At 45.3% G+C, this 27,216-nt stretch overlaps 3 protein-coding genes across 3 annotated transcripts in view; all 3 read right to left on the bottom strand.

Annotated features, from left to right (window-relative positions):
- LOC8040492 (neprilysin-1) overlaps positions 1–18,648 on the bottom strand; it is a 44,009-nt gene extending 25,361 nt beyond the window's left edge. Inside the window, exon 1 of the mRNA XM_029969908.4 lies at positions 18,245–18,648. Coding sequence (XP_029825768.2) covers positions 18,245–18,571 — 327 coding nt within the window. The 5' untranslated portion in view covers positions 18,572–18,648. The remainder of the gene's footprint in view (positions 1–18,244) is intronic.
- LOC115329685 lies at positions 6,204–13,943 on the bottom strand. Its single transcript, XM_040211072.1, has 9 exons — positions 13,908–13,943; positions 12,480–12,671; positions 12,146–12,301; positions 11,256–11,402; positions 10,201–10,251; positions 9,937–10,005; positions 9,100–9,314; positions 7,523–7,682; positions 6,204–6,457 (listed from the first exon to the last, which is right to left on the bottom strand). Exons 2-9 carry the CDS (start codon positions 12,667–12,669, stop codon positions 6,342–6,344), a joined length of 1,104 nt encoding a protein of 367 aa, XP_040067006.1. The 5' UTR covers positions 12,670–12,671; positions 13,908–13,943; the 3' UTR covers positions 6,204–6,341.
- A 4,113-nt stretch (positions 18,649–22,761) lies between the features above and the next one.
- Positions 22,762–27,216, bottom strand: part of LOC8040501 (protein phosphatase 1 regulatory subunit 12B) — a 70,523-nt gene continuing 66,068 nt past the window's right edge. The window contains exon 20 of the mRNA XM_042293494.1: positions 22,762–26,026. Within this exon, the coding sequence (XP_042149428.1) occupies positions 25,922–26,026 (105 nt within the window). The 3' untranslated portion in view covers positions 22,762–25,921. The remainder of the gene's footprint in view (positions 26,027–27,216) is intronic.

Genomic DNA, 27,216 nt, shown 5'->3' with positions numbered 1-27,216 from the left:
TTGCATTTAGGGGGTGGACCGAAGCAACAAACGAGAAATGCGTTATCACTTGACCGGCCAATAGTAGCACTTGTTAGATACCGTTTCTCGTAAAGGCTATTAATGTTCATAAAAACGGTATGGAACTACTTTGTTTCTCCTGATTTTGCCTGGTTCTTTTGCTGGATTTTTTTTTGGAACTACTTTGTTTCTCCTGATTTTGCCTGGTTCTTTTGCTGGATTTTTTTTTTTTTTTTTGCACGTGTGCATACTAGCTTCAAAACCACGTGTGTGAAAAACCATTCTCATATCGGACGAAAACCGATACATGGGAGAATCATTTCCATGCTTTCAAAAATCGAGCACATTTTGTTGCAAACGTCAGAAAGATGTCTCGTTAAAATCATACGCCCGATATTCCTACCACAAAAACCCTCGTGTGGTTCGTTTTTCCAGAGATGGTATGGAAATATTTTTTCGGAGTTTCGATTTGAGTTTTGTGCGTTTTTAAGTTGACTTTTGGCACATAGGTTTCAGCCCCCCAAAACCTCGATTCACATATGGTGCAGAATTCTGCTATCCGAAAGTTCGATTCCATGCAGCAGAAAGCACTTCAGCTGCCGTTGATGGAATTTTTTATTATTATTATTGCCCTGTACAAGCGACGTTGTGACCGAAATCGGAAAAATAGCGGAGCAGAATCGCACCAATCGTCCCATCTAGCACAAAAAGAAACGCTTATTCTCGACTGCAAACGATATAGTTAATCAATCTCTCGTCAAAATAATTTCTATAATGAATTTAAAAAGAATGTCACTATGGGTTTTCACCCTCGCGTGTGTAACCTAAGAAAAGGCATAAAAACAAAAATCTTATTATTATTTTTTCTTACAAGCATCCGGTCCCACATCATAAGAAGAAATTACTTATTCCTTAAAAAAATGAAGCAGATTGAAATTATGATATTTCGTGTTCGCTCTTTTTACGGGACCTTTTCCTATCTTGCACTTGGGACCATATCTTTCTCATTTCGCTTTTGAGTTGAGGAAAGTGCAAGAGGAAGAAGTTGGAAAATCATTGCATGACCCCCTTTGAGGGTCAGCTCCTGTACTCCGTCCACCCTAAAGCTGAGACTAGAAGCTCCGCCCTCAGCGCGAGCTTTCCTGCCCTTGCTAACACAAGTGTGAACGCGCAGGCGCGCGCAACCAAAGCGTCGCGGAAGCCAGCGAGCTCGCGCTGGCAGGTAGCTTCGATGAAGCGATGGTCCTTGGGGGAAGGGAGGCGGTCCAGCTAGACTTAACGCCGACGGTGTTCATGTGACGTCATCAGCCTGCCGGCCGTCACGCGAAGCAATGAGGTTACGTAATATGCGTCGTCGCGTGAAACCATGTCGTACAACTGTAGTGTCACGTAAAACCACGAGGTCACGTGACACTGTAACCCCAGATCCCTGTGGCGTCATGGTGTCACGTGACTTGACCTTTCGTCATGCCACCTGGTCACGTATTGTATGGTGATGACACGGTGACATCACAGATGACCTATATAGGCTATAATCAGACCATTCTAAAGTAACTGGATCCTTGGAAAGTAGCGCCAAGCTCCCCGTACGGTCGCCATTTTGGTCCATAGAATGAGCAGTTTCTCCTCGACCTCTCCATTCTGCCGATCCAAATTTCCAGTGACAAGTTGCTTTATAAACACACTTTATGTATACCGAATTTTTTAATTTTTTAATTTACACATCGGCGAAACAAGCGCACATCTTTGCATCGCCTCCACATGCAGCGTCGGTGCTAGGCGGCATTGAAAAATAGTCTTCCTGTCTCGAAACACGCAAAAACATCGTTATAGACGCTTTTAAACGAGCGCCAGATTGAGCCGCCATTGCCGACCTTCCCTTGTCTTACAGAGATACCGAGCCACTGCAGAGCGAGCGTTGAGGATCCTTCACAGAGGCATAAGCTGGAGAGAAGGACACAGTATAGCACCTAAAGTGGCGGTAACCTGTCCTGCTGTGGCATTGAGGAACTAAATTGGCGAACGAAATAAGAGGAAAAAAAAAACTGAAGGTCGGTTATGGCGGCGCCCATGCACATCTTGTGTGGAGTTAAGCATGATTGATATGTTGACAGCAAGCGCAGTGCCCAAGACGCTTATATTTAGCGAGGAACGCTTTCATTACGATGACGCTCCGTAACGATCTTGGCGCGACGAAGCTTCAAAAGGACCAAAATGGCGATTGCCATGGCAACCGAGACCAGTCAGCCGATCGCCTTGCGTGGTTATGGTCGTCTATATATGTTAGTATCTGTTTGTGTCCGGCTAGCAGGCAGGGAAGGCTACTCTCCCAGGATCCAGTGACCTTAGACCAGAGGTCTCCAAACTTGGCTAAAGCCGGGGCCACACTGCTCATACATCATACAAAAGACAGTCTGCATACAGATTCGAACGCGAGTCACAGGGAGATCCGTGCTTCGAATGCCGCATGGGAATGAGTTCCAGGATGAAGATTGGCACGCGGCGTTCGAACCACGGATATTGCGGTGATCAGTGTTTGCAGACTGTCTTTCGTATAATGGTATAAGGAGTGTCTCAAAAGTCAGAAGATAAATAAGGCAATATAAATGAGGAAATAGTAAATAAAACAACCTAGCTTATAATGTAAGAAAGAAAAAACTTTAAACAATAAAAAAAAAATTAAGGCAGATGACAAAATATATTTAATAAGTTGCTAAATGCGACATTACAAAAAAATTGTGACCCACGGGTCACAATTTTTTTTTTTTGTAATGTCGCAGTTGCGCTTTGATATGTGCCCTCACAGGGCACATATCAAAGCGCATAGGAACTTTGACGTATTCACACAGGGCAGAAGAGGGGCAGATCTGATATAATGACCGTACGCAATAGTTACAACACTAAACACAATATATAGGGTGTCCCCCCAAAAACTGTAAGGCTTTTTTCACGAGAAAAATAAACTACGCATCGCCAAACGCTCCTTCTCCGCCGAAAGGTAGCGATAAAGGTCCGAACCAGATGCCAAAGTTTCAGCACGAACCGATATTTTATTAAAAAGTTATGACAGATTTTCTGAAAATTTCAATGGGAAAATGGGGCCCACTTCCCTCCGTTCTCGCGTCCGTAGTGCCATTTTGAGAGCGAGAGAGAAAAGAGGAAAGGGCTACCGGCACTTTCTCTCTTGCTGGTTGTGTAGAAAGAGTGAAAGTCTCGGATGAGAGGCTTGCCCGGTCTTGGGTGTATGCAGTGCCGGAACTTCGTTCGTGCGTTCTTCTCTGTTTCAAACTACCGAACTTCGATGGCGACAGTCCCCCGGTCATCGGGACGCCATTGCTGGCTGATAGGGTGCACGAATAACGACAGAAAGCGTCTAATACTGTCCGAGGACTTATATGTAGCTTGCATGGTATCCAGCAAGGCGAGTGCGGCTGCACTGCAGACACCCAACACCGGGCAAGCCTCTCATCCGGGACTTTCACTCTTTCTACACAACCAGCAAGGGGGAAAGCGCCCTTTCCCCTTTTCTCTCTCGCCCTCTTTCAGTAAGCCCCGTGCATTCGAGAGCTCCGTCGGCCACCATCTTTTTTATGTTCCCCTAACTCTTTCCAGTCCACTGTCACGCTCGTTAACTTAATCGCTACTTCCTGCTGCCGTGCAAGAGTGTACGTACGCGTATGCCATTCACACTGGATACTCGCCACCAGAAGTGCTGGGGCTCTTCAATGGCTGTCCGCCTTCCCCTGGCCATGCTAAGCGAATGTGCAAGATCATCAGGTCAGAGACTTGGAAACAAGTTGAAAGGTTCCGGGACTGCCTCAGGGTGCTATGCTACAGAGGGTGTCAAGACCGTGCAGCAGCTGAGAGAAGCTACGCCACCCACCTTCGGAATGCCAAGGATGTGACTGAGTTCCTGTGGAAACGAGAACTGTCCTGGCTTCCCAGAAAGCGACCGACCAGTTGGGAGAAGCAAGGTGGGGTTACCTTCCTCGGGGGAGCTTCTCTACCGAGCAACTTCAAGGCTACGCTTGACAAAGGGCCCAAGTTCGCCGTGGAGCCTATAGACTGCCACCACCGGAAAAGCTTTCCCTGGTCCGAAGTTTGGCTGACAAGGTGCTGCCCCAAGAGAGGGAGCGGTGCATCGCTGACGGAGTGGATGTGCTTTGCCAAACGGCTGGTCTACGCGCAAGAATCCCGAAGCTGACATCGATCGTTGACCACTTCAGAATTAACAATCTGAAGCTGCTCACGTCTGACAAGGAGGGCGGCTTTGTTGTCCTTCCGCAGGAGCTATACTGGGAAAAGGCCGAGCATGCTGTCCTTAAGAACTTCAAGCACGCACAGCCAGGATCCCTGAACAAGGTAAAGGTGAGGGCGAAAGAACTGTGCAGCGAACTGTCCCTCTCCGCCTTGGAGAGGAAGGTGAATTCCAGCAAGAAACTTGCCTTGGACCTGTTTTTTACGGCAAAAACCCACAAGGCAGATGTACCTTTTAGAGCAATCGTTACTGAAAGAGATACGTGGCAGATCCAGGTATCTTCGTTTCTCCGCACCCACCTATCAAGCCTAAAACTGCAGGATGAATTTTTGGTCCGGAATTCAGAAGAAGTGATTGAATTTTTGAAAGAAGGCCCAGACAGAACATGCATATTCTGAGGACCTCCTCAGAATATCCCACTCGGAAGTTGGGATATCCCCAGAATATTTGTGGTGGGAGATATATTTCCCCAGAATGTCCGTGGGATATCCATTTGGCCCACTTTTCTAATCCCCAGCATATCCCCAGAATTTCCCCTGGTACGTTGTCAGTATTTCCTACGTTTATCCGTGGGATCTCCGTACCAGATCCGGGTTGTCCTTGAGATATCCCCAGGATATTCGTGGTGGGAGATATATTTCCCTAGGACGTAAGTGGGATATTCTTTTGGCCCACTTTTCTGGTCCCCAGTATATTCTCAACATATCCCTTTGGATGTTGTCAGTATTTGCTACGTTTATACCTGGAATCTTCGTACCAGGCCCTACGGGTTACCATCTGTACACTGTAGGTTTATATGCGGGGCCTTACAGGCAGCTCCAACATACAGCGTGCCAACCTCCTCATGTGCTGGCCAGACTATGGTAATATAATATCTCCGTTGCGTTGATTGACTGGCACTCGACGCTTGTAGGCAGTGGCCTGGATCACATAGCTGTCAGCTGCAAGTCAAGTGTGCACCAATAGAACTCGACTGCACAGTTTGCCAGCTGTGTTCTTACCTAAACATACATTTTCCACAGTGACTATGAGCTTGGCAACAATAAAATTTCATGCGAGTGAGATATCTCAGGTAACCTGTAGGGCTGAGCTCGAAGAAAGCTGTTCAGTAAAGACATGGGCACATGTTAGCCTCAAAAGCATTGAATACTTTATTATCAGAAAAAGATTTCCCTAATATATATTATTAAAATAAATGTTTGCTTAACATTCCAAAAATAAAAATATCACAATATACCAGGCATTTTAAAAGCAAAGTTGTACTCTGAAATGGCCTGCAAAAATGTGATTTTATGTATCACAGAAAATTTGTTGTTTACTGGTTAGATATTTCCATTAAAATTTACAAGTTTCAACTAAAAATGACATTTTAAGGACTTGGCGGTAGCTCTCGTGAACAGCTAAAAAAATGGCCATGTTTGCTTACTTTTTACAGAAATGGCGCTACCAGTCCATTAAGTACTTAATGCATTGTTCTCACTTCATGTTTCAGAGGGAGATATTTGTCAGAATTAAGTTCTTAGCACGAGTTTTTAATTGGGTTAGACAGGCACACCAAGAACTTAATTCTGACAGGTATCTCCCGCAGGAACACAAAGTTAAGCGCCGTTCACGTCTTGCAAACGAGTAGGACGGAGAGACAAGACTGGTTTTTAAGCTTCTTGCGACGTCTTAGGATTAGCTCCGCAGCAGCGCACCCGGTCCTAAGACGTCGCAAAAAGCTTAAAAGCCAGTCTCGTCTCAAGTGTGTAAACAAGCCTTTAGAAACACGTGCGTGGCGCTTGTCGGACTGGTGATGCCTTCCCTGCAAAAGGCAAGCAACCAATGCCGTTGTTGGAACTGTTACCAACAAGTCATCAAGTTCTTGAAAAAGTAATGTTTTTAATTTTAAGTTCCTTGAAGTCAGACTTAAAACTTGAAATACAATTAAATAATTTGACCAGTAAACAACATATTTCAGAAAATTTCTCTCGATACATCAAATCGCTGATTTTTACAGGCCATTTTAGAGTTAAGCTTTCTTTTGAGACGCCCGGTATTTAAAAATGACCAGAACCTTGCCGTCAAGTTAGCAGCCCCCCTCCTACTTTTCTGGCTGCCGTTTCTCCATCCGTTCCTTCGCATGGGCCAGCCATGACTTCAGCGCCTTCTCCACCTTGTATTCAGTTGCCCCAAGGCCCTTATTGGCGAGCAGACATTCTGGAACGATAAAGAATGCAAGTGTGTTCCAAAGCTGAAGTAGTGCATGGAACCTGAAGTCAGCTGTTTTCTGAAACAAGAATAAGTAACCAAATGCACAGTGTATTTTTCCCGGATTCAAAGCAACTTAACATTGGTTGGCACATTCCAATCATTAATTCTTACACTCCGTTTCATGCTTCAATGCAATGCTACTGGCACAAGCGTGTGGCTTCATCTAGCATCTCACTTATGCAAGGGTGCGCGCAAAAGCGAAGATCATGCCACACGCTTGCGCCAGTAGCCTTAACAGCGTTGCACATTAAGTATGAAACGGAGCATATGCAGCCACCAAGGTAGGCAATAAAAGTATTGTTTTATAAAGCTGCTTCTAGCAAACTTTGATGTCTAAAAACCAGTGGGCAAAAAAATTTGACAAGTCCTGAATCTTTATGATGTCAGTGCAACTCGGCTTTACTGCGAGCATGGGATCAAGAAATAATGTGCTGCTGCAGGTAGCTGGCGTATCTCGACGCCTGCTGCTGCAGTAGCCACCGACGGCTCCTTAGGTCGAGATGTTGTGACTATCAGGCTTCTTAGTTTTAATATTTTGAATTCCTGAAGGTTTGAGTGCACCACTCAATAGTGTGAAGTCAAATTCAGTCAACAAAGCCCAACAACTGTTATGGCATATATGGGCTGATCATGTTGAGATGCCACAGTTAAATGGAATGCTTAACATGTTAAATATTGATCATAACCAATTTTAGGTGCTAATTATCACATCACACTTATGCTTGCACATGGGCTGTGGGTAGTAGCATCACCCCAAAGAAATATTATGTTTTGTCAACCATGTACAGTAAAGGAAAGTATGCAAGCTCACTAGTTCACAGTCCCTGCATAAATTTATAGGAAGAGTAAATGTTGATTGTGTTAAATTTTCCAGTTGATTAGCTTTTGCCGTCACAAATTTTCAGTACATTCAGCGCCCAAACTAGTATAGACTTGTTTGCAGTGTTCACCACCAAATTACTCTCTGTCGGGTGCAAGCCTCTATCCTGAGAAGTCAGCAAAGTTACATACCAAGCAGAACTGTCCAGCTCCGAAGGTTACAAAACTTCCTCTTCCCTTTGCCTCCTTGAAAGCTAAATTCAACCGCCACCTCATCTGACATTAGCTTATGAAGGACCCTTTGCAAGGCGTCATAGATGCTTTTTCCGTCACAGCCTTTCCAATGCATCTTCTGCAACAGAAAGTAAAAAATAACTATTAGAATCCAGTGTCATGATTGTCACATGGCTGCTTGGATGAGATTTCTCAGTATAAAAATATGCAACTAGTAACACATAACATTTTCACCAGATATTTGCGCAGGATGTCCAAGAACAATGTTTACTTAAAATGGCCCGCACAAAGTCGTCAACTTGACCTATCAAGTGGCTTTCAATGTACTAAAAGTTTGGGTCTTTACTCAGAACACAAAAGGAATAATAAATAAGAAACTGACTTTTTGTCAAACGTAGGACACACACTGTCAGGAAGAGATGGAATGACGGCCATGTTTCAGTCAGTCACATGAATCAGTACCTTTTTAAAATCCACCACCCAGTTGCACCCCCCTGACAAGTCACAGCGCCACAGCTTACAAAACCAATCCATACTATTCTTCAAAACTACATCGAATCCACCCTTCTGCAGTAGCTCATGTTTGGGCTCAGGAAAGAGGTTTCACGGTGCAACCAAGTCTTCCACTCCACCAGGCAGCACTTTGTTGCTTCTGTCGTCCTGAGTATGGTTTTCTCACGCGTCCTTGTCTTCGTTGCCCAGGGCCTACACCACACTGCCCTGAAAGGCACTTTCACAGCTGTGCTAGAAGCAGCTGCACTGTCTCAAGATGTGCTCGACAGTCTCTTTGTACCCGCTCCAGAATCTACATGTTGGGTCTCCTCCGTCAAACAGACGATCATCTGCTTTTGCAGTGCGCAATAACACAAACAGATGCATTTCGCAGCCTACACAAACAGATGCATTTCGCAGCCTACGCAATAACACAAACAGTCCATTTTCACAGCCTACACAGACGAATGCATTGCAGACCCATACAGAAATTGAGAGAAATCTGAGCTCTAAGCACTTGCTGATCTTGTAGTTTCTCGTGCTTATCTGCACTGGACAGACCATATCTGGGTAATGTTAAAAAACATAGCTGCTCATCTATCTCTTCTCAACAATGTGCTCCGTGCCGTCGAGGAAGTCAGTTGCATCCTTCTTAGAATACACAAAGAATAAAACACATGAAGGACGAACACAGACGCACACAGTGTGCGTCTGTGTTCGTCCTTCATGTGTTTTATTCTTTCTGTGTATTCTGTAGTTTTCAACGCGCTCTCCTACGTGTACATCCTTATTTCCTTTGTACGAGTTGAGACTAAAAATTGTAATGCCTAAATATGGCCAGTAAAATATATTTGTGAAAACCTTATATATCATTGCTGAATTTCGTAGGCCATTTTAGTGTGAGCTCTTCTGGAGGACACGGGTTGTAATCAAAGCAAGCTGTTTGGTGTTGCAGATGGGCATACATTTGAATCTACATGCATCTAAAAAAATCTAGCCCAAAAAAATCATGATGCAACTTAAAATGATAGGCACCAGCTTACCAGCTTTTTCTTCATTTCTTCGCTCTCCAACGAATTGTCGAAACTCAGAAAATCCTCAACCGTGTTGAATGTGTCCAAGATGATGTCATCACTGGAGTCTTCGACATACTGAGCATTCTGGCTTAACTTTGCCACAATGAAGTCCAGTTGTTGAGACTGCTCCTCTTGTTTAGCTTTTACCATGTGCAGCAAACGGAACAGTTCTTTCTGCATTCCTGCAAAATATACAAGGTATATATTGTTAATGCGTGTGTCATAACAAACATGTTTCAGGAAAGTGGTAAAGTAACTGAGAACAGGGTAAACTTGCTGATTTAGAAAACTTTCAATAATGCAGACTTGGCTCATTTAAGCTCATTAAAGCAACAATTATTTACCCAGAGAGATTGATCTAGCATATTAATGTTATGCATCTGGCATTTATCTGCAATGTAAGTACGAGACACAACTGCTTGATTAGAGAAACAGGCTTAAGCGCCGTGCACACTCTTGCGACTGAGTAAGACCGAGAGAGACCAGACCGGTTTTTCAGCCTCTTGCGACTTCTTAGGACCAGCTCCGCTGCAGCGGAGCTGGTCCTAAGAGATCGCAAGAGGCTTAAAAACCGGTCTCGTCTCTCTCAGTCGTACTCGGTTGCAAGAGTGTGAACGGGCCTTTAAAGTGAACTGTTAAATTACCCTATTTTAAAGAAAACACTTGCTATGGTAAATTTGTGAATACTCTGGAATAGCTTATTCATTTGGTTCTGTTCATTATACTTGCTTTCCAATGTCAACAATTCAATCTAAGCTATGCACAACAGAAAAATAATACTATGGGAAACAGCAATGAACACACCTTGGTTGTCTGCAGCATGGTAACTTTGGTGCTTTTCTCCGTAAGGGTGTCGCCTTTTGACATTGTGACCTGTGCGAGATTTTCAAATAGTGAATCTAGTACTGGTACTGGCACGGCCATATATGCAACACGAGGCAATATGATACACGAGTCTGAGCCTATGCTAGCTACATTTTTCAGTCTGCTAACGAGGCTACATGGTTAATTTAAGCATAATTATTTTAGTATTTCCGAAACTAAAAATAAGGTTCTTATATCTCTCACCTTTCACACCAACTCTAAAGTTTTCCTTGTGTGTCTTCTGAGATGAATGATCTGGAAGATCGCCAAAAACTTAAGAGCTTTAGTAAAAGAATGCTCAGCACACTAGGGACTGTTACCAATAATAAACTGCGAAGCCTGAGGAATTAACTGCAGTTCATGCAAGATGGTGTGTATTCACATGCGGTTCTGAAACTGTAGCACACAAGAGCAGAATAATAGGCACCATGAAATATATGCAATGTTTTTGTTGCTGGGTCACTCCGCTTTTTTGTACGAGTCTCGTGCTCATAATTTTAATAGCAACAGTATTTTTTTTCAAAGCTTTATGCAGTAGGGCTGATGGTATTATAAATAATACAAATATAATTGTATTAAAAACAAAAGCCGAATATTGAATTGAATACTAAACTTATTTCGCATGAGCTCAAATATTTACATAGTTGTGCAAGAAAAAGAAGCTGGTGTGTGCATTCTGTGGTCAACTTTTTCCATTGGGCCGTAACTAGAAAACTACTTTACACATTTATTTTTTGTAACAGTGTAAGCTTCTAAGCATGCTTCATCTATCACTCTGAAATGCACTTTGCAACAATATTTCAATTTGAAACGGGGATCGACAGATAATTCTTATCTGTCGATCGCAAAAGGCCTTTTTATCTGCGTGCTTTTGGGTATGCAGTATTCAGAATATACATATTTATTTATACTTTATTAGCTAGCCCATAGCAGAATGAGAAAACCAAAATGCATTTCGCATATTCCGAATCTAACAGGACAGGTCTTTCGGTCGCCTTTTGACGAATATGAAGTATACTCGAGTACCTGACTACTTACTATATTAGCAGTTTGATTTGCAAATCAAACTGATATGAAGTCAATTAAACAACATAATAAAATACAATGTGCCTGATGACTGGAGCTAAAAAAATAGCCTTGTAGTGATATAACTCAATTGATTTGACAAATTCCGACAGCTAGGGGGTGCTAAAAGAAGTCATGGAGAAAAGCCTAAACTGTAAGGGAAAGAAAACCAGACAGGCTCAACTGTAACTCACCTTGTTGCACTTGAGGGGGCTCATTGATGACCACAGGAGGGGTTGGTGGTGGTTCAAAAGAGCTTGCTCCCACTTCGTCCCACTCATCATCAGACTCTACCGCAGGTGGTAGTGCTTCCTTTCGTGGTTGCAAGTATCCGTGCGCCTCTGAAAAAATTGTTTGGGAAATTACTGTAGACACACATGCTCAAAGCCAACATGAACAACGAGGTCTACGTCCGAATACAAGTTAAAATCGCAAAAGATGCACCACCACGTGGTGATGGGGTGGGAAAGGGCTAGACCCTATAAAGGCGTGAGGAAGAAGCAAAAAAAGCTTTTTCGTTTAGCTGAACTTTATTTGACAGGTCTGAAGGAAGATTGACGACAGAAACAGTAAAACACGCAGGACGACGAACATTTAGAAGAAATGTTTGTCATCCTGTGTGTTCTATTTCTCCTGCTGCAGTTAGCTCTACCAACATACTCTTCAGATAATTTAACAAAGAAATGACACGTAGTAAGGAAGATTCTCTCCTAGCAATATTCAGGTTGCAGAAGAGAATTTCAGTCATTAGGAATGAAACTGAAATTTCTCTCTATTCGGTCATTAGTCTGCACAAGAAAGAAGTGCAGAGTGGGTGACACTTATCCAATGACTCAAAGTCACCCCTTCCCCACTTTTTTTTCTTGTGCGGAGTAATGGCAAAATAGAGAGAAGTCTCGGTGTCGCTCGTAAGAACTAAAAAATTGTGACGCAAATATTGCAAATGGAAATTTCCAACAGAAACTAATTTTGAGACATGCCTATTCTACCCAGGCCATAAATGAAATATTTTTTTATGAGTAACATAATAATCGAACCGCTAGAACCATAAGCTGTGCAGAATATTCTGTAGACAATAGCTTACTGGAAGGTGAGGCACAGAAGCCAACTAGTACATCATCCTCATCAGTTTCATCTGTCTCCCATCGCATCGGCTTTTTTCGGCGTCTTTCTATGTCACTTTGCAAATCAGAGGTATCTTCGGCTCGCGGAAGTTTTCGTCTAGCCTTCTCGTAAGACTCTGCAAGTTCGAGAAAAAAAAAAGGAACACAATATAAAATTTCACACGCTACACATTTTGGAACGATTAAATTCTATAAATAGAAAGAAAAAAGTTCATCAACTGCTGAACTTTTAAAACCAATTGATGTGCAATGAGTTCTGAAATTCAAGTTATGGGAATTCACTGCCATACTAACCAAACCAATCCATGGCAGTGCACTTTAGCCGCTCCCAGGAGTCTGGTGGTTGGTGCACGTTTTGCACCATTTGTTGCAACTTTCTCGGGTTCTTCTCTGGTGGCCAAGCGACATAGCCATCCTTATACCAGGACCTTGGAACAACTGCGACCTGATCATCATAATCGCTGAATTTCACGATTCCAAACATTCCTAAAAGTAAAACCAAGTACAGGCATTTGTTATTTTAGGGAAGACAGCTGAGGGAAGGCAGCACAAAGATTAGTTTGCAAAAAGAATGAAGACCTATGTATTACTCAGCTGCAATGGTTAGTAAATTTGCACTGCACACTAACATTCTCCATTATCCATTATGGCTTTTGATGGAAAGCACGTAGGCCTTAGCAGGGGCATCACAAATGATTTGTGTGAGCCTAACTGCCACCCTCCTGCCATTGAGGAGAATACCAGTCTCCAGCAAGCTGACCATGTCACGTACAAAGGCCTGCATGAACAGATTTGCATCCTCTGGCTTCGACTGCCCACAAAAGACACCTACTGGAAAGGGGCAGCCATTTCTGCAGTTTGCAACCCTACACAATATTGGCCAGAACTGGTCCCGTGCGCTTTTGGTCAAGGGAGCCCATCAATGTTTATCTGGCAAGTAGAGGCATTCTGGGAAAGTTGTCAAAGCTTGTAGATTGTCCACCAAACCAGCAGCCAGTCCAAAATGACAATAATGCCCGCCACCCAACTCCGTTATTGCTGGGCAGTTTCTTGGAGTATCAAGCAGAGTTTTAGCACGGCTTGGCAGGGACGGTTCTTCACCAATGTTAGGTCATTCAGAGCCTGATGGGAGATACTGTTCTTGATACTCCATCGCCTTAAGTCGTTTCTAAATTGGTCAACAGAACCGCTTTCTCTATCACTTGAAGGTTTCGGAATTTTCGCGCCCGCGGCACCTGCGGCTCCACTGTCGCCGTCATTACTGTGAACGGAAACATTAAAACCTCCAGTGTTTTCGATACTTCCAGAAAAGAGACTTCCCTCACTGGTGTTCAAGACTGTTTCCTGACTCTCTGCGTCACGTTCGGTGGCAGCAGAAAAACGTATGCCGGAGCTGGGTCCCTCACTGCCGGACGACCCGTCCGACTCGCCCGCTACCGCAGTCTCACAGTAAACTGCGGGGACGGAATCGCACACCAAATCGACGGCCGCGCCTGCCAACCGTAGACTCATTCGTACATTTTCACGTAGTTTCCGCCGAAACGTCCGGGACGTCTTGTGTTTAGGCATGACAGCGCGCGACCGCACCTGTGCCACAACCAAACACTGCGTCCGGATCACTCAAAACCGCGAGCAAGAACGATCACAGGGTTACGCACGAAGCGTTCATGAACAGTTTATCTGACACCGCGAAACTTATGAAGTAAGAAAAAGTGTGCTTACCTGTCACCCTTGCTCATTTCACGACGAAAACGAGTTCGTTTCTTTACGGAATCGCGCCAAATGGTCCAACCGTACAAACTGCGCACGCGCTAAGTTGCCTATAGCCGATACTAGTACCGCCAGAATTTCGTATTCGATTTGAAGCTTTATAATCATTAAATATGATATTAAAGTACATTTATAATAATAAGACAACAATTTAAATTATTTAATTATTTATATATATATATATATATATTTAAATTTTTGTGCGTTTAGTTTCGTATTCTACTGGTTGAGTTTTCAACAGGAGAATTTCCCAAACTCTTCCCGCACAGGATATACTGGGGTGCAATCCGACGAATGTCCCCAGGACAATGGCCTTTAACATGATCTCCAACACATGTCCCTTGCAGGATATCCTGAGGATTGCAGTCCCAGGGATATCCCCAGAATTAGTTCCTCCCGGCCGGGACATCGGGATATTATGGGGATATCCTCAGGACTTTGTGTTCTGTCTGGGGGGTGTAGAGGGAAGTGCGACGCTTTTTCAGTTGATGTTGAGGATCTCTTTTATTCAATTCCGCATGCCGTCCTCTTTAACACTGTTAGAAGTTGCATCGAGAGCAGTGGTGAAACAGACTTTCGTAGCACTTGCGGGATAAGTGTAGAAGGTTTCGTTGAACTCTTATCTTTTTACCTTGACCACACCTATGTCTCCTTTGGTGGAGAGGTGTTTTTGCAAAAACGGGGTATCTGCATCGGTTCGCGGGTTGCGCCTATTCTGTGCGACATTTTTTTGGCACACTGCGACCGCGCTATTCTTGAGAAGCTCGGAGGTGATAGCCTTTTTAAAATATACAGGTATGTTGATGATTATCTGGTCATCGCCCTCCCAGGGAACAAACTCACTGATAACAAGGTGGCTGACGTAATCGGCACGTTCACGTCCTGCTCTCATGGGTTAAAATTCACTCATGAGAGGACCACGGAGGGCTCGTTACAATATTTGGATTTAAAACTAAAATTCTTAGATGACCATGTGTGCTGGGCTTACGAACCTCGCTCCAAGAAAGCTGTACTCCCTTTTAATTCTTCCCACTCCAAGTTAGTGAAAAGAGATATTGCTTCTTCGTGCCTCGGAGCCGCTCTGAACAAATCCTGTCCTGAGGAAATGGGAAGGAGTTTCCTTCTACAGGTAGATCGGCTCGCAAGTGCGGGTTTTCCGCTGAGATCCATTGTTGAAGCTGCAGAGGGCCTCAAAAAGAAATTTAGGGGTGCGGAAAGAAACGTTCTTGAACGCCAAAAAGTAAGAACCGCTGTAATGCCTTACATTCACGCAGTGTCTCATAACTTAAAAAAGGTGGCGGAACGTTACGACGTTCCTGTCGTTTTTTCAGCCCCTAAAAAGCTTTCTGTGTTATGCAGGAAAATCAATGATCCCGAAGGGAAGAGTGACGAGTGTAAGAAAAAACACCAGAATAAGTTTGTAGAATGACACACTGGTGTTGTGTATGACATTCCGCTTTCTTGCGGTAGGTCTTACGTAGGCCAAACTGGGCGTTGTGTGAATGATCGCGCAAGAGAGCATGCTGCTTAAAACAGTCACCTTCGGGGTACCTGGCTATGCATTGCAACCGATGTGAGTGCACACCAGTTTTCAATGACGTGGCAATCCTGGGGCGATACAGCAAAAAGATTACAAGGGAAATTCATGAGGCGTATGCAATAAGGAAGGGTGCAGATAAGTGCATAAGCGAGCCTTCAGTGACTCTGTCAGAAAAAGAGTGTCTGTTCTTGGATAAAGAGTGGGCACGTGGAAAGTGACGTGGGTGTTTTTTAAAAGCGTATATAAGACTATGTTTTTCCATAAATAAATCTTCAGTTGCGAGTGCGCCTTGTGTCGTCGTCTTCTTACCTTGTCCTGGTCTTTCGGCGCTTGTCTTTTTCCATTATGAACCAACTGGCCCAACTCACCATTTTGCTGCACCATCTTCCCCTTGACATTTACAGTCCAACACGCGTCCCCGACGTCACGCAGCTGCGGTGGCGCTGTCGACGGCACTGCGCAGAAGCTTCAGTTCACTCCAATTCGGTTTCTGCGCATGCGCAGTGCCCATACCTGGTGTGGGCAAACGCGGGCTTGTTTGGAAACAGCGTGTCGGTCTATACCTTTTGAATAAAATATCGGCTCGTGCTGAAGATTTGACGTGTGGTTCGGACCACCAGCGCTACATTCGGGCGAAAAATGAGTGTTTGGGCGATGCGTAGTTTATTTTTGCTGCGGAAAAAAACCCTGTAAGTATTTTTCGGGGACACCGTGTACATGAAAACGCAAAGGAATTTTATAATAGTTACGCAGACGTGAAAGAGGGGACTACGAAGAGTAATTCTGGTGATGACAAATGTCCACCCGTGACCGATATGAAGGTGAACAGCCCTTTTCTTGTTTTTGACGCTCCTGCAAGTTTTGGAACAAGATCTGCTCCAGAAGAGGGCTAGAACGCAAATTTTAGACCCCAAGCCACGTACCATTTGAAATGTCGAGAGTTAATATAGCTTTAGGGAGCCGTAAAACAGGCAAGAAACCAGGTAAGGTGTTCACCTTCATATTGCCGGCGTGTGTACAATAAATAACATGGTAATAGCCGCGTCCCACTAGAGCGACAGACAGCAACAAACGACAGCTGCACAGGACAACGAGCGACAGACGACACCGACAGACAGCCTTTTTGTCGGAGTCCGCTGTCCCACCTTCGGACACGACGCAGAACATGGGGGCAAGGAAACTTGTTTCCTAGTGGGACTGGAGTTGTCAACAAAACAATTCAAAATACACAGACAAACAGAGTCTGGCAACGCCGTTTTCGTGTTTTGCTCTTTGGGCATAAAACGCGCCGACAAACACGGTGAAAGTGGAGACAATTACTTTATCTCTTGATTGAAGCTTCCGCTTCTCTTCATTTGCCGCTGGCGACTTTCCGTAAACAGTCGTAACAATCGACACCAAACTTCTTCTGAACTAGAAATACCCGAATCGTTCATTTTTTGGGCCGTTCGAGGCATTCTAGGTGAACGCCACGGAATTTCACGCTGATATTGAGCATGTTTATAACTTCATATTCGAATGATCGAGGGAAGGCGCTCTTTGGTGGACAATATGGCATCACGATTATCACAGAACGTGATGACAAGACTCTCGTCTGCGGAATGGCTTGCCGCGGAACGTCGTGTCCTACTTCGTGGTGAGCAGTCTTACTTTGGTCAGTCCTCGCACATTAGTGTATCGATCCTGATGCAGGGGCGTAGACTTCGGCGTCTTGAAGCACCACCTCGCGCACCAAGTTTTCGCGAGCAAAACCAGCCACAGCAAATTCCCTTTTGCAACACGACCACCCGGCGCCAGCCAGCAAGCCGCGACCACTACGGGCAATCGAGGGACCGGAACTGCAGGGCTGGGAACGAGGAGTCGCCGCCAAGGGCTTCTCGTTCTGGGAGGAAGGGTGGGAAGGGAGGCAAAAGAAGGCACAAACGGGCGAGGAGGATAAGTTTGTCTCCGAGAGATGTTCCTCAGCGGGACTGCTTGCTGCGCTTCAAGTCCAACGACAGACAAGAACTCGTCCATCGTCGATCATTTGTCGGCGCTTGTCGCGGGTGTTGGTCGCTGCAGTGGGACAGCATCGGCGACACGGAACTTTGTGGTGTCGTCGGACAAAAATCGGTGTTTGTCGCTCCAGTGGGACGAGGCTATAAGAGAACCCGCGTTTTGATGAGTTCTCGTTCATTCGTCGCAACGCAAGTTTTCTTTTTTTTTTTTTTAACGCGCGTTTTTTTTCGTTGGTATAGTAATTGGCCGCGGGCCGGGCGTCAGTTGAAAGACCGCAGCCATGCGCGGGCTAAAGTCCCTTCATGTTTCAGAAGTAGCGCAAGGTGCGTCGATGCACGAGGCACGTGCAACGTCAGCCCTTGGGAATGATCATGGCGGCACAGCGCAGCACTGAGCTAGATTTCAGACACCATGTTCTTCAAAGAAGTGGCACGCGGCACGTGTTTCGAGCACTCCCGCAACAATGAATGGCGCCACTTTTCCCAGGATAGAGGGGCTTTAGCGCGGGCAGAAGTTTAGAGACCCCTGCTTAAAATCATAAAAAAAAAAGGCTTTTGACTGGTGCCATTTTCCATGCGTTCGCGCATATGGCGCGTGCCCTGTTCGCTTTCCGAAGCGAAGAAGGTATGCTGGGCTGTGGATTTTTAAATATTGGAATGGTGTGCTACGCTATGCTCTTAGAGCTCCTTTGGGACATATCAAAGGGCAAGCAGCTTTTTTTTTTTAGGAAGGCTCGTCCCCATGGGGTTACCTTGGCAAGCTGGGCGTTGACTACGTATTGAGTGGCGTAGACCACGCTGCCCGTCGCCAAGACGGCGAACAGCAGAACTCCCGCAGCTGTCAGAACCGTGCGAACTTGGAACGGCGGCTTCGGGAGGGTCACCGGGTCGCTGGAGGCCCGAGAGCTCGTTGGGTTCGCGCTGCTGGAGGGACAGGGCGCGTCCATTGTTTGGGAGTTCGACGATTGCAGCAGAAGGAACGAACGCCGGCCTTCTGCCTCTTCTTCAGTTCCCCACAAGCCAGGGCAAGGAGCAGGCCGGCGGCGTCGCCTCTGTCGCCTATACTTTCGTCCATACATTTGGCCGCCTTCTGCGTTTGGTCAGCGTCGCGAAGCTGACCAATCGCAGACGGCGGCAATTTGTGCCGGACTCTCGCGTTCCCCGCCGCACCCTGCAGGTCGGTGACATTTACAGCGTCCGTGCGTGTGACGCCTGCCTTGCTCGCCTTCCAAGGCGACGGACATGCGCGTGCTGGGCTGTGACCTATAATACGGGTGGACTAATTGGTTCTCGTAAACATTGAAATGGTCTGTAGAATGAAACTTTAACGGCATTCGTGTAGCCTAAAGTCCCTGGATCCATGAGAAATATTGCCTTCCCTGTCTGATATAAGGGACAAAGACAAATGTTAAGACACACACGACTCAACCTCGCAAGATGTGGTTCAATGATCTCAGTTAATTGCCGTGGAAATCGCCATTTCGGTCAATTCAAATCTTCGAAGCTGCCAAAGGGTCGTTCTGAACCAGTCGCACCAAGACCGCTACGGAGCACCATCTTATACTGAAAGCGTTCCTAGCCAATATAAGCGTCTTTGACGCTGTGAATACATCCCACTTATCAATCATGCTTATTTCCATAATTCTCTTACATCTGTATCGTTGTTCTTGCGTATTTAAAGACAATTATTTCTCAATGCCGCCAAGCACCGGGGCCGCACGTGGTGCCTGCTTCTCTGGCGTATGGATATTAGGCAATCAAGAAGCGCCTCTATAAAGCTACCGGACAGCAGCAAATTGAGATCGGCCCACGGAGAATGGAAAGCTGAAGGAGAAATGACTCATTCTATAAACCAAAATGGCGACCATGCGGGGAGCTTGGCGCTACTTGTGTAGTTCAGGATGCAGGTTGTGGTTCATGAAGATCGTGGTAAAATAAAAATAAAAAAAAACTAAAAGAACTCCGCAACCATTAAGCCCAGCATCAAGGTGCAATGACAGGCGTATAAAAGATACGAATACACTATCCATCTTCAAATAAAGGATAGTTGTTCGAGTAGATATATAATTTTATTTTGCTTTTTGAGTAGATTACAATGTGTTCGAACACTCGTGCACGAGAGGAAAGGAAATAATTTTATGTAAGATTAAAAAAAAAGTTTGCTTTCCGAAGCCCCTATCAGCGGTAAATTTACACACCTCCCCTCAAAGACATTTATATTTTCATAGTTTTGAAAACTTTTTTCAACCCTATTTAACAATTCTACGCATAGAATAAAAGATAAACGTTTTCACCACCTCTTTTGCGACAAAACTGCACGCCGAACATTTGACAAACACGCCGACAACGGCTCCAAGTGTATGTGGACAACTACATATAGTTAACCTTTAAGCGCAATATTTCACTATTTATATCACAAAATAATTGTGACCCCGAGAACTCACCCGACATATACGAGAGCGCACAGGAAGTTTGGCCCATCCACACAGTGCAGAGGACCAATGAAAAATAGTAGAGCGTACCAGATAACTGTGCACGACATACACGAGCACGCAAAGGAATTTTTTCATGGTTACGCTGGCATGAAGCAGGGAACTACGAACAGCGTAATTCTGGTGATGACGATGTATACAATAAATGATATACCGAGAGAACCGCCGTCTTCATGCAGTTCTCTAGGCATGTGTGAATAATAGATTTTCAGTTCGAAGCGATTTCGGAGCAAATAGTGGTTCTGGCCGAATATTTTCGAATCGAATAATTTCGCCAAGGTTTTCACGACTGCACCACGACGAAGACCCATCTGAACTTGTTAAAGTTGTTCCGGAGCTTACATTTGTACATATCTGTAGCTAAGTTAATTTTAGTCTAGCTATATTTAAGAACTGCTACCTCAGGAAGCCAATTGCCTACATGTGAATGGCAAGTAAACAAAGCAGTTGACATAAAATTAAAAGTATAAAGATACCCAGCTATACCTAATCGAGGGAATTTATGCTAATATCCTTTATTAAAAACTTTAGTGTAGGTATCAACATTCCCAAAGTTTCCGTTTCTTTTTACCATTAAGGTTTTGATGGCGGCGGGTTCTTCCCGCTGAGCGTGCTTCTTACCAGGCTCCGGTGCACTGCGGGAAAGCAACACCCGCGGAAGCCAGAACCTGGCGGAAGCAAGGTCCACGGGTGTTGCTTCTCCGCAATGCGCCGGTGCTGTTCGAAAAATTCGAATATTAGAGTTTATCTCGAAGCGAATATCAACGAGCGTATTATTCGATACTACTATTCGAAAATTCGAATATTGAGATGTAGCCCATCCCGTTTTTCGGTAAATATATGTAACATAAAAAATCCTAAACAAAATTCCTCCCACCAGTGACAGGGAAAAGTAGGGATTTCTCATTCCTGGAACTCCCGCGGCCTACGTAATTTAAAAATTCAGTAACTCGATGAAATCTTTTTTTACAGCGCTGCTTATGGCTAAGGTACCGTAGATTTTCTGTGTGCGTAACCAAAAGCTACGCTCGCACCGCCGCACGCCTTCCCCGTATAAAAGGTTCGAAGAAAATATCTAAAATAAAGCGTTGACGAATGCTCGTGCAAGATGCCATTTCTTTAAGGCTTTTGCTTTAGAACAGTTACTGCTGCCATAGCCTCCTATATACTGACAAAGCCTGGCAGATCGCCACGAGAAGCGGCCAACAACGGATGAGAAAAGAGCCACGTAACTGGCGGAATCTCGCTGCGGCGAGATTCCGAAACACTTTTCCCGACCGAAAGGGTGTGTTTCGGGTCCTCGCTGCTGCAAAAGCTGTGCGCTGACGGCCAGGTTCCCCGAGAAATGGCTCTTCGATGCTCTGTGCTGCCAGGCTTTGCGAGGCTACGCCGCTGCAGACGCCGGCACGTGCATCCTTCCCTTTGATGCTTCAGTAATTTAGCAATATGTCTATTGAGTAGAGTAGTTAATAGGCACCATTTTCAAGATCAGCAGACTCTCAGGTAGATAATAAAGGTTTCTCAAAGATTCGCCGCTCCACGACTCGCGTCGGCAATGTCACGGCTCTGGGCAATGTCTACGCTCTAGTGGTGCAAAACTATCGAAAGTACTATCGATAGTCGCCAGAAATCTGAATATCGACAATAAAAAAAGATCTATAGTACTATCGAGCCGACTATCGGAAAACTATCGATACTCGAGTATCGTAAACCTATCGATGGTACTGTCGACGATTTACTATCGATAGTTCTGCGACACTAGTTGTTTGCGTCGCTCCCTCTTCTCTTTTTATCGCTTTATTTTTCTTTTTTCAAATGGGACACCAACTAGCCCAGGCAGTTATCCCAACTTTGGTTCAGCTTCCATTGATGACGAAGACGGGAGTGTGGGCGAGGAGAAAGGGTGGCGAGCGGCGGTGCGGCAACTGTAGGAAGGGCGAGGGTAAGACGGGCCGGGGAGGAGGAAGCAGACGGAAGGCTGGAGAAGAGATGCGGAAACCTCTCTAGCGTTTCGTCCGCGTCCTCCTCCCCGGCCCGTCCTACCCTCCCTCTACCGTCTTGCGTTCTAACGGACATAGTGATGCAAAACTATCGATAGCACTACTGATAGTATCGATAGTCGCAAGAAATCTGTCGATAGTAAAAAACTATCGATAGTAGAATCGATAGTCGACTATTGAAAAACTGTCGATAGTTTTTCCAAAACTATCGATAGTCAATTTATTGATAGTTTTGCATCACTACTACGCTCACACCGCCCTCTCTTCGTCGTCGTTCCAAGCGCCTGCGTGCCTAGTTTCTTTCCGCTCTCCCAGGGTGGCAGTCCCGTCGCGAGTGTCTAGTTTCCTCCGGCTCCTTGGGGCGGGTCTGTGTCGTCTGCTACACAGCTTCGCTGGTCATCCGCCTCTACACAGTGGAATGGCCAATTATTTTTCATTAAAACATGTCGGCTGGTAGTCGAAAACAATTTATTGATGCGGTTTACCAATTTCCAGCCAAATATGGTAAAAAAAAAAGGCAGAGGTCTTTTTTAACTATAATCCATTCTGTGCTTTAAAAAAATAAAATTCAACCTTGTCTGTAATCACTCCACAAGATTGGCACCACTGGTGGCACGTGCACCGGCCAGGTGGTGCAACACGCTGCCCAATTCGAGTTGAGACGTTTTCGTCCATTCATCGCACATCCCAAAGCTCGCCTCTACAACTGGTTTGGGTGAATGAAGAGCTCTTGTTGGCAAGCAGACAGAGACAAATCAAGTCAGCCACGACCCTCAATCTCACAAAAAAAAGCCTTTTATTACAAACACACATGTCAAGACTGACACTTAGAAAAAAAAAGAAGTGCCTACTTTCAAACAGTTGCTTCGAACAGCCATGATCAAGTTACTTGGAGAAGGGGGGGATGACACAGAAGAAAGTTCTATTCGCGCATGCACATCATAAATAAATATATTACGTCAACGCAGAAATATGCCGACCTTCCGAAATACACCGCTCATCGCACCAGAGCAGGCGGGAATCGACACCGAGGCATCTCCCCTTCCCACTTCTCCACAACATAGACAGGAAAGGGAAAAAATGGCAGAGTATCTTTGAATGCACACACAGCTCCGAGTAACAAACCCCCGCGGAGAAAATTTATTGTACTACCTTGTTCTAGACTACGTCGTCTTAAGTAAGGTGTGTATACAAAGGCACATTTGTCTCGTCCCACCCTCTCGCTTCTGCAAGTTGTATTATTCACAGGCCCCCAGGGATATGTACACAGCGCGCAAAAAGCCTCGTCTAAAAGTATACCAGCCGCACACATCCTAACACGAAAGACCCAAGCAAAAAAAAAGAAGGAACTACTACTAGCTTTGCCACTTTGTTCGATTGAGTGTAAAAACACACATGGAAAGCTAAAAAAGGTATTCAAGGGCACAGCTCGAACGAGATGCGTCTGCTTGCCACAGGGTACTGCATCGTAACGCCCAAGTCTCACGTAATCCAATCCAACAAGAGGAGTGAAAGCCCAGAGGACACGCCTAGGAGGCAACTGTGGGACAACCTCTGGTCATCAGGGAAAATCGTAGGGAAACGTCTGCGCACTAGTGACAACGGTAAGGGACACGTCCAGGGAAATGGGGACAAATAGGGAAAACGTCTTGTTGGGATCCACGGGGAAAAAAGAGAAGCAATAAATAAGCAATCAAGCGCGGGCACAAGCCTAGAGCTCCACTTTTCGATAGAATCAAAAGACGCTCCCAAGTGACACAAGGTGACGCCACGAATATCGAACAAGTGGTGAGTGCGGCCATGTTTTTTGGGGGCTAACTGATCCAAAAGAGGAGTATGGTAGTCTGCCCACAAACTCGCTATGCAGAACTATGAAAACGCTTTCAAAAAGGCGCCGGACTATGCTAGCATTGTAGATGCTTGCCCGTTATTGACTCCCACCCAAATGTGGTAAATCCACAGACTACTCAAAGTGAGCTTGAGCTTTGTACTTCGCCATCCATTCAGTGCCAAGGCAACAAGTTTGGCCACGAAATCGGTAAACTGGCAGGTTAGAAACAGATAAGCTCTCGTGAAACCTTCCTTCAGCCCCAGACACATTAGAATCCTGTGGGGTCGGTCAGAAGTAGGCATACTGGGTTTTCCTTATGAAAAATGGTTCATGCCCTGCAAGCTTGTAGTACTCGTATAAAGGATGTAAATCTACTCCAGAAGTATAGTAGTATGTCATGGACCTGACTGCCAGTAGAATAGAACTGTTATTCCCCCAGCAAGGTAGTCTTAGATTCAGACATCCCAAGAGGGTGTTAAATGGGCACTAGACTCCTCCGTCAGATGGAGTAAACCAGCATTTTACTCGCAAATACCACCATTTTATTCTTTTGTAAAGGTGCAGGTAAGCATAAAGAAGAGGATTACTCCTAGAAAAGTAGGGGCTAGATTTATACATTCAATAGATGTTCACAGGGTACTTGCTCATACAAAAGACCCAATACAAAACCTACCAAAAAAACGAAGGCGGTCATGTCTCCCAACTCCAAAACAAGCACGTCTCAGATCAGTGTCCGTACTGGCTCAACACGCACCGAAGCAAAACGTCCATCAGTTTTTTTCGGACAAAACGTCGCCCACAAAACACTTACAAAGCTCTTTTGTCTGCGAAGCATCTCAACAAGCTTTAAGGCCAAATGCCGTTACAATGCAGAAAACATTCTAAAAAAGGGATCCAAACCCCGCATGTACAGCCGAGAGAATAAAAAGGGAAAAAGAAACCCAAGATCGAAGCCACGACACCTCCAAGACTAGATGGGGTTGCAGTTTGCGGAGGCGGGTTCGCTTCGACGGGGCACGGAAAAGGAAAATCGGGAACGGGCCAGATGGCCGGGGTGTTTGAGGGAGAGACAGAGTGAACGCCGTCCTTAGCCCGCGGTACACGTGACCGTTACAACAAGAGCACCACGTCACATTCTGACGTCCTCTCCACGCTTTGAGACTGCGATACGGTCTAAGCTCGTTATAACAGACCTGGTTACAAGAGACATTTGGGTATAACATACCGATTTGTGAAGTTCAATTGGTTTTCCTCTATGTACCATTGACTCAACTTCGTATCTGCATACAACATACTCCTTTTACAACAGACCAAAATCTTGGTTAAAATCAAGGTCTGTTATAACGAGCTTAGACTGTAGTTGGATACGAATAAATGCGGTTAGCTAGGTGTCACCAGTCGCTGCAATCAAGCATGACTAGTTGCGTTGCTAGTGTGAGCACGCAAATGTATGCCAAAACAGGAAAAAAAAAGAAAGAAAAAAAAAAAGATGGCTCGCTTTTTTTTGTTCGTGCAATCTTTTACGTTAAACTGTGAAGGTAAAAATTGTGATGGCCTCGCTGCCAATAAGTCCGTCCTCCCAGAAGAACCTCAGATTTCTATAAATTGACATCGTCACCGGTGTCTTTCCCCGTCGAGCTCGGTTCAAAGACTTTACTAAAAATGTAAAACAACCCTCACACATGCATCAAACAAAAAACTTCCTTCCGTCCTTTCTGCCGCAAGCGGACGACAGACACGTCGTCTTTCTCTCGATCGGTCGGCCGGACACAAACGGTTGACGCACACGGACTTTTCTGCTGCGGCACGGCGTCTTCTCGGCCCACGACGAGTACGACGGCAGCGACGACGGTCGTCCACTTGCCGACAAGTTCCGTCGCCGCTCCGACAACAAGGAAAGCGGCAAACAACCACGACGTAATGGGGAGAGAGGGAACAAAAATAAAAGGCGAGGAGGAAAAAAAAAGAGGGGGTGGGAACAAAGAAGTGGTGGCGCGGAGTGAGCATTTTCGGTGGCAGGGTCGAAGTGGGACGTCGGAGGGAGCGTGTTCCGGCTGCCCGCCGCACGGCCGTCTACTCGGACGTCTTGCTGGGCCGCGTAGCAGCCTATTTGGACAGCTTGCTGATGACCCGGATGAGGGCTCCGTTCTCTTCGCGCAGGCGGGCATTCTCCTCGCGGAGACGAGACGTCTCCGTCCGACCCTGGTCCCCCTGCTTCCACAAAAGAAAAAAAAAAAAAGAAGGAAAGAAAAAAGAATGCTTGAGCATTTCCCGATGCTACGCCGAAATAAGAGCGACGTCCGGAGAGCCCCACGTATGCAAACTAAAGGAATCCGCTGACATGCAGTGAGAGTGAGACTATGCTATTCTCTGTTCATCTTCTAAGCTGACAGTGCAGTGGTGGCTACATGCCCAATAGACAAGTCGTGCGTCTATTTTTCACCGTGCGATCACACTTCTGCCTATGTCCACGTACAGAAAGCGGGGCGAGGTGATGAAATGGAGGCTGTTCATTGGTCTGGTAGCTGCGTAGCTCCTTTGCTGCACCTTACTTCGAAAGGGTATCTATCGGCGGGCATTGAATATAACCTTAGGGCCTCAAACAAACACTTCCCACCACACTAAACATTTTGACCACAGCTTTGTTTCCAAGGAAGAAAAACCGGCGATTTCTTGTTTGCACTCACGGCGTCGTGCTATGTACATCTCGTTAGGACAATTGGTCACTTGACTGAACCAACTGTTCACAACGGGATGATGAAATTAAAGCTGGCGGCACAGAACCAGAAGACCCCAAGTTCCCAAGGGACTCTTATCAGCTCGACGCAAGATTCTGTGTGTGTGCGACACGTCGTCTTCTGACACGACGTATCACTTTTTAAGCGTGACACGTCATGTTCCGAGCGTGACATGTCATGTTCTGAGCGCAACACGTCATGTCCTGAAGTATTAAGCTGAAGTAAAAAATTCTTCAATCATCGCTAAAAGACCAGTCAGCAAGAAGAGTGCGATTTCTTTCTTTCTTTCCTACCGAGTATAGACATTAGATTGTCTACCAAGGCTGCGAGGTATTCTTGCCAAGCTCCACCCTAAAAGAAACTTGCCATCTCAAGATCCTTTTTAAAAATGCTTTACAAGAGATCACCAACTTGATTAACCGACTACCAAGCACATTCTGGGACAGGTGAATATTCACTTTGAAAAATATAATTTGAGGCTGGTTATGAGCAGCTGCACAGTACCTCCACATAATTAAAAAAAAAAAAAAGCTGCCTCAATAATATGTTACATTCCAATTTCCCCACTTGGGGCTGTACCAGGCTTCAACCACATACTATAAATCTTTCCAAGGTGTGGAATGAAAACGTTGCTCAGCGGATACAGTTGTTAAGGGGCACTTT

The sequence above is a fragment of the Ixodes scapularis genome, unplaced genomic scaffold, assembly GCF_016920785.2.
Source record: "Ixodes scapularis isolate PalLabHiFi unplaced genomic scaffold, ASM1692078v2 PGA_scaffold4__175_contigs__length_147842914, whole genome shotgun sequence".
NCBI classification, from domain to species: Eukaryota; Metazoa; Arthropoda; class Arachnida; order Ixodida; family Ixodidae; genus Ixodes; species Ixodes scapularis.
The sequence above is the reverse complement of the archived record's forward strand: the minus strand, read 5'-3'. Positions and strand labels throughout refer to the sequence as shown.